Source organism: Phragmites australis, chromosome 7 (assembly GCF_958298935.1).
Source record: "Phragmites australis chromosome 7, lpPhrAust1.1, whole genome shotgun sequence".
Classification (NCBI taxonomy): domain Eukaryota; kingdom Viridiplantae; phylum Streptophyta; class Magnoliopsida; order Poales; family Poaceae; genus Phragmites; species Phragmites australis.
Window position 1 is genome coordinate 31,912,876 of NC_084927.1, and position 7,278 is coordinate 31,920,153.

A 7,278-nucleotide genomic window follows, 5' to 3' on the forward strand; every position below is an offset into this window, starting at 1 on the left:
GCGTACTTATCGTCCTGTACATCCTGCTCCTACTCGTCTAAACGTGTGCTGTTTGATATTAGAGAGGTGTGCAAGAGCCAGTGCAATGTACCAGCAAAACGGTAAGAAGAAGATGGGAAAAATCAGGCCGCAGAGATTGCAATGTCTAGTACTTGATACAAACTGAAGTATGCAACCGATAACATTCCATGCACTGCTATCTCATCTTTATGAATATTTCTATAGGCCACGTAGAAATGATTAAAAGATTATCAGGTTACACTAAACTACGAATACATTGCATGAAAATTTGTGGCCAAAAGATTTTATTTAAGACTGTCAATGTCAATGAGCACCAATAATGCAAAATGACTTCTAATAGTGCAAAGCTGTAGAAAATAGTTAGCAGTCGGACAGAGAGCATAGGTATGAACCGGTGGTCCGCTCTTTTCAGGAAAAGGTTGTTGCTTTAGCTAGATCTTTAGTTAGAACCATGGTGCCCACCGGTTTCGTTCATAAGCTCGCAGAAGATTTTGCGAGGTGATAGTCCCATTTCATTACGCGTAGATGTCATTTTCTTCTTTTCGTCCTCTTTACCAAAGAGTCCCAATTTGATTTAGGTTGGATGTCTACTTTTTTAGCGTTCAGTCTTGATTTCCCAATATTCTCTGATGCAAGTTACTTTCACCCCTCTGGTCAGAATCGAGTGCATTCATCGACCTGCTTTTCCCCCAACGCGCCAGTGCCGTTGCCGTACTGGATATCTCTATATCTAAAAAATTCCTACAATTCTGCAGCGCACCCATCCACCCCCAAGTATTTATCAGGCCCCTCCGCAGCCCCTCGACGCCCTTCGCTTCGCTCCAATCCTGCGCGTCGCTTTCGTCGTCCCCGGCCTCCCGAGACCGATGGAGGCGGCGCTGGGGGCGCTGTGCCGCGGCGGAGGGTGGTCGTACGCGGCCGTCTGGCGCTTCCATCCCCGCGACCCACGGTGAGCCGCGTGATTACTGATTGTTGTTACTGTGTTAGGTGGTGGTGCATGTACCTCGGCCGCCCATTTCTATGGCTAGTTTCCGGTTGTTACTGTGTTAGCTTTTCTTGTTCATGGTTCTTCCGGTTGCCTACTTCATGTTAGAGTGCCATTAGGTTTACCCTCTTCTTGCTTGGCCGAAAATATGTATGGGTTGTTGAACTTCTTAGCTTCTTCCTTCATTTTCGTTGAGCCACTCTGTTCTACTTACAGTCAGCACTCTGTTTCGTTTCCCCTAAATTAGCTGTAAGGCACTAAGGCTTGGATGCCGGACATGACACTGTTATTCCGTAATGGAAAAGGGGTTTCCCCGTGTTATAAAAAAGGTTTACCCTCTTCCTTTCTCTCCCGAGAAATGCGAGATCACAGGGGTTCAGAGTCCAACCCATCCATAGTATATTCAGCAAGAAGTAGTAATCAAAGTGCAAGTAGTCTACCGTGCCCTGTGTAGAATCGCAACAAAAGTATTGCAAGAACATAGTATCTGATACTCTTTTGTGTTCTTTTTGTCAGAAGTTTGCATCAAAATCCCAGCTTTTTTCCCACATCATTTCCATAAGATACAATGAACACGAAAGAAACCTGTGCCCAGTACTAATCAAAAGAAGGGTCTGCACAATTGCAGTAACTAATTTGTTTCATTGCATTTGGGAAGGGGGACATGACCAAGTTTGAACTTTGCCGAATGATAGGATGTGGCAGCCAAAAGCTGACTCCTTATCTTTTTTGAGCAAAACACTGTGATCCCATCAAAATTGACAGGAAGGTGTGTTTCCTCTTTTTGGATGTCTCTTTTCCCTTTGGACATGATGCGACGAAGTCACTCATTGTCCAACTTTTGCTTTTTGATTTTTGTTTAGTTTTGTTACTACTTCCATTGGTGGTGTGTACTGTGCAGTAGGAATCCATTTTCTTTCTAGGGACTTGCTCCTATATGCTTGAGGATACTGAATTACTGATCGGTACCACATTTGATGCCAGGTTGCTTACATTGGGGGAGAGGTACTGTGAAGATGAGGCTATAACAGTGGTTGAGAAGATGCTTCATCAAGTTCATATTGTTGGGGAAGGGTACGGCTAATAAGATATATCTGGTTTGTTTGACATTTTATCTTGATGTTTCATGTGAACCAACGAAATGCCATATGGAGCCGTGTTAATGTGTTTCTCCATCTCATTTAGCTAGTTTAGTATTGTCTTTTCCTCTAGAAATCATGTTTATATTATTGCTTTTGAATCCAGTTACTTTTGTACGCGCTTCTTTTCTTTAAATTACTATCTGTACCGTGTAAAACATATGTTCTCTGGTTTCAGCGTCATAGGGGAAGGTCTAGTAAGTGGAGAGTGTCAATGGATTTTCGATGATACTTGCCACACGTTGAATCAGAGAAGCCATGCAGATAACCGAGACTTATTCAAGGTATAAATCTGGAGCTCTTTTACGGTGGTCCATATTACCTAGAGGTAGGAGTTAGTATAAATCTAATCCGACGATCCACGTAATTGGATATTTTAGTAATTGTAGAAATTTTGTTAAAATTATCCACCATGCTTTTGCTAATAGAAAGATCGACGTCGCAAACGCTGCAAACGTCGAATTGCTAACCCTAGCCGATGGGTAGCAAATGAACTCTCATGCCGAATGCAGATTAAAATGTTAAAACAACAATGAAATATTACTCTATTTAGAGACATATAACTACAGTTAATTACTTTCATGCTACGTATTTTTCTCCCCAAAATAACCCAAATACTAACATACTACTCACATATACTATCTATACTACCGGTGAGAATGAGTAGTATCCTGACTAATCTGGACCGCTGGACTCTAAAAATAGATGTCTCATATTAATTTTGGACCACCGTAAAATTTCTCTAAATCTGTCCCTTCTTCTGGCATGATAAGCAAACAAAATTAAGACGCTGAACAAACCATTTAGGCTTTGGCCTCAGAGTTTGTAGCTCTTATATTGTGATTCGCGAAGTATAGATAACTGAAGAACACCTAGAATAATGTTTCATTTCTACTGTTCTTCTCTCTTTCATCCATTCATTACCACTTGTGCTGCCATTTCATTTGGCACCTAGAGCAGATACTTGATTTTAACAAATAGAAAGCTTCCCTTTTTCAGGGCTATACTTGGTGGCAGTATCAGTTCCTGAATGGAATCAAGGTTTGGTGTTTCCTTGTTTCTTGTCTAAAAATTACACAACCTTGACTATTTCATTAATGAGACAAGCTTTGAGTGTTTGTTTATCTTGTTTAATGCCAAATTGGATACTGAAAGTGTCACCTTTTATGCAGACTATTGCAGTTTTACCTCTTCAATTGCAGGGACTAGTGCAATTTGGTTCCATTCGAAAGGTTAGTATCTTAAATACTCAAAAATGCAATCTTTATGCCCTCATGTCAGTGTTTCTTTATCAGTTGTCAACTGTAGAATTGTTACGTGGCCTTGTGTAAGGCAAATATCAACAGTATGATAATGCAACGTCCAATATGCATTTCTTGATTGATCTTACGTCCTAATAAAAGTCATAACCATAGTTTCTTGAGCGTCTACTGCTAGCTTCAGAATTATAATATGACCTGTGAAGCATGCAATATGGTTTCACGGTAGATAGCTTAGCTATTTTGTCCGATAGCGTGTCATGGTACAACTATATCAGTTTTTTCTTTTTTGAACCCGACTCTAATTTAAAATCTCGCCAGGTTCCCAGGAACTTGGATTTTTGCAATCAGGTCAGAAACATATTTGCTCAGATGAAGAACCCTTCAAGGGACCATGAGTATACCCAAAAAAATTCTCTTGCATATGGTCAGCAACCTATCCTCACTTCCTTGAGATCTACGAATGAGAAACTTAAAGAGAATATAGAGAGAACAGAATCTCTAAGAAGTTCAATCTGTTCTCCAAGCAATTCACAGAGATCTTTAAATGATTTAACCTCCCATGGTACTGGCAACACCAGTATGAATGCTCATATATTGGCCATGCCTGTAAACTCCATGTCTATATATGAGCTCAAAGGATTTGATAACATCACCGACTTCTTTCATCAGAATGTTGATGCCAGAACTCCATTGCAAGTTAACTCTAGCAAAGAGCCTGATTCTATTATTGCCAGTGTAATGTCGGCATACAAAAGTTCGAACAATCTTCATAGGACAAAGGAGTCATCTGATCAGAAAATGCCAGCATATCCCCCATACTTTTACACTAGCACCAACTCTCCAAATTCTGGTCTTGATGAACTTCGTTATTCTGGTGCCGGTTTCTCATCATCGTTTACAGAAGTATCTGGAAAAGCCAAAAATTGCCTCCAAACTGAGAGTGAGAAATTTCTATGTAAATCTATATCATTTAGCAGCAACCCTTGTGTTTCTGAAACACAAGAAAATTGCATCATGCCACACCATGTCCTTGAGCATGAACAATATCTGATACCTGATCCTGGAGAATGTCCGAGTCTGCTCTCACCTGAAGAATCTTTTGTCGTTCAAAGTGACTTAATGCAATTGAAGGATACTACCCACTTTACATGCCAGGTCAATAGTACATTTCCTGAATTATCAAATAGAACACCTGAAGAAGCTACTGCAGGAACATCAGACAATGACATGAAGGAATGTAGTGGAAATAACTGTCTGCTAGAAAGTATGATGCTTGATCTTAGCACTAACAGCTTTGTGCAAGATTGGTGGGATGACAGCGTTCTACTGGCAGGAAACCTTCCAAATTTTGGCGACACACACTCGGAGTCTGTTACAGAACTGGCTAATAAGCATTCATGGTCAGCTGGAGAGAGAGACTTGCCTTCCATATCTGTTGTTGAACAGTTACTTGGTGGTGGCGCGCATACACCCGTGGAACGTAGTCCACTTGTGGCTGAAGCTAGTGCTTTGGCTGGCTGTGTTTCAGATTATAAGTTGCCTCAGTTTGCTTTTCGAGACTGTTTAACAGCATACAATGCACAAGTCCCGTCATTGGCCTCCAGTAGCTATGCAGCCGGAAATGCCGAAAATGGCTCTTCAAAGGCAACTTCGGTGCCACCAGCAAACATATCTGTGGATGACAGCTGCAGTATTAACACAGTGAATTCCAAGGGCAGTCAGTCGAACTATCCTGAGGGAATGAAGGTTGCCAAGAAAAGAGCTAGATCCGGTGAGAGCACCCGGCCTAGACCAAAAGACCGACAACTGATACAAGATCGTGTCAAAGAATTGCGAGAGATTGTCCCCAATAGTGCAAAGGTAATAATCAACGACCCACTTGATTTCAGTTTGTCATGTTTCCCTTGAATGAGACTGAGTGACTGACCCCCTTACTTTCCATAATTTTTAACAACAGTGTAGCATTGATGCTTTGTTGGACCGTACAATTAAGCATATGCTGTTTCTACAAGGTGTAACCAAGTATGCAGAGAAAATTAAGCAAGCCGATGAACCAAAGGTATGCTCTCTTCTATGCATGCATATTAATTTTGTATTGCTGAAGTATTTTCTTATAAACAATCCTCTAGTACGACACATGCTGACTTGTCATGGTTGTTAAGATGATCGAAAAAGAGAGCGGCGTCATCTTGAAAGACAACCCGAATGCTGGCAAAAATGGTGGTGCGACATGGGCCTACGAGGTTGCTGGCCAAACCATGGTTTTCCCAATAATCATCGAGGATCTTTCGCCACCTGGTCAGATGCTTGTCGAGGTGAACTGGACTTCAAATAGCACGATCTGCTCTCTGTTGGCTCCATGCAGAATATGAAGATCACCATTTGTCCTCTTAATAATTTGCAGATGCTTTGTGAGGAACGTGGGTTCTTCCTAGAGATAGCTGACAACATACGTGGATTCGGTCTGATGATCTTGAAAGGGTTGATGGAGCTCCGTGATAGTAAGATATGGGCACGGTTTCTTGTTGAGGTATAGAAGAAGAAACCGTTGTTTGACTAATCTCATTTCTAGCATTAATATTTGTTTTGAACTGTATGTTTCTCCCCCAGGCAACCAGAGACGTCACGAGGATGGATATATTTTTATCACTAGTTCAGTTGCTAGAGCAGAACAGCCTCGTCCGATGTACTGAGCCGATGACTAAGGTCATGAACAACGGGGTTTCATCCTTCGCAGGCCATCAGCTGCCTCCGCTCTCGATTCCGGTCGGCATCGCTGAGAGACTACAGTGACTGCAAATGTTTCGAAATAGATAGAATTAGGCTACTCGACTAGTCGGGCTGATGGCATATTTGGTAGCCAGGACTCCATGCATTAGACAGAGCCTAGTGTTGACACTCGACAGTCTGACTGCTGCCAGAAACGCCAGTATCAGGAATGTGGCTGATGCAAACGTGAGTTGCCACTGCCCTGCACTCCTAATGACGACTCGGGGATAGCCAGTTGATACCGGTGTTTCTGTGTGCAGTGCTGTATCGTTCGCTTGTGAGTGGACTCTTGACTGTGTTTTCTAGTCGGCATCTCTTGACTCTGAACATCTGTAGTAACTGGAGTTGGCTACTAGAGTGTACATATTCAACGCATTCTAGATGCAACAATTGCAAGGACTTGTTGGTTGACGGTGTATGTCATTCATGATTGCTTCAGCAACATCCGTAAGATTATCAGGATAAGATCATCAGCATCCAGAATTCTATCAGTTCCACCCACCGGAATCGATCAGACTGTGTCGATGTGAGGACGAGAGCAAGTCATATCAATTTTCGTCGCAACTCGCTTAGAGAGAAAAAAAAAGAAGAAGAGCACGAGCAAAGCGATGACGGACAGCAGGCCGGCTGTCTGGCCCGCTAGCAGCCCACGTGCCGTCCGCGGCACCCACGCCCGGCCCCCGTCCGTCGCGTTTGACCCGATCGATCGCTGACCGTCGCAGTCGCGTTTACACCGTCTCCTTCTGCCAGCGGCGTGCGCCCACGGCCGGTCATACAGATTTTGGTGGAACGAGACCAAACTAAAAACAGAGCCTCTATTAAATTAAAACATATAAAAATAATTAATATTTAAATTATAGAGATAATAGTTGGTGTATTAAAAATGTATCCAATAAACACTTAAAATATATTAAAAAGTAACCCTCACTTCAAATACTTTCTGATCATCTTAAACAATTTTTTCTAATATTTTTAAACGCAAAATTATTAATGATAGTATCAACATTAATCTAATCTAGTAATTCTTCTAAATGCATAAAGTTATCAAACCATTTAATTTTTTATGAAATATTCTGGACCTTAAATTATTTTTTAATAATTT

General features: G+C 41.7%; 1 protein-coding gene across 2 annotated transcripts; it reads left to right on the forward strand.

Annotated features, from left to right (window-relative positions):
• The first annotated feature begins 680 nt into the window (after nt 1–680).
• Nucleotides 681–6,575, forward strand: LOC133924777 (uncharacterized). Of its 2 annotated transcripts, none has more exons than XM_062370478.1 (10): nt 681–970; nt 1,991–2,080; nt 2,324–2,429; nt 3,145–3,186; nt 3,318–3,377; nt 3,726–5,267; nt 5,365–5,466; nt 5,570–5,722; nt 5,812–5,937; nt 6,018–6,575. In XM_062370478.1, the coding sequence occupies exons 1-10, from the start codon at nt 888–890 to the stop codon at nt 6,198–6,200; spliced, it is 2,487 nt and encodes an 828-aa protein (XP_062226462.1). In that variant the 5' UTR covers nt 681–887; the 3' UTR covers nt 6,201–6,575. The 2 variants fall into 2 exon arrangements, with proteins under 2 accessions (XP_062226462.1, XP_062226463.1); XM_062370479.1 differs by lacking the exon at nt 681–970 and adding an exon at nt 1,026–1,775.
• The last annotated feature ends 703 nt before the right edge of the window (nt 6,576–7,278 follow it).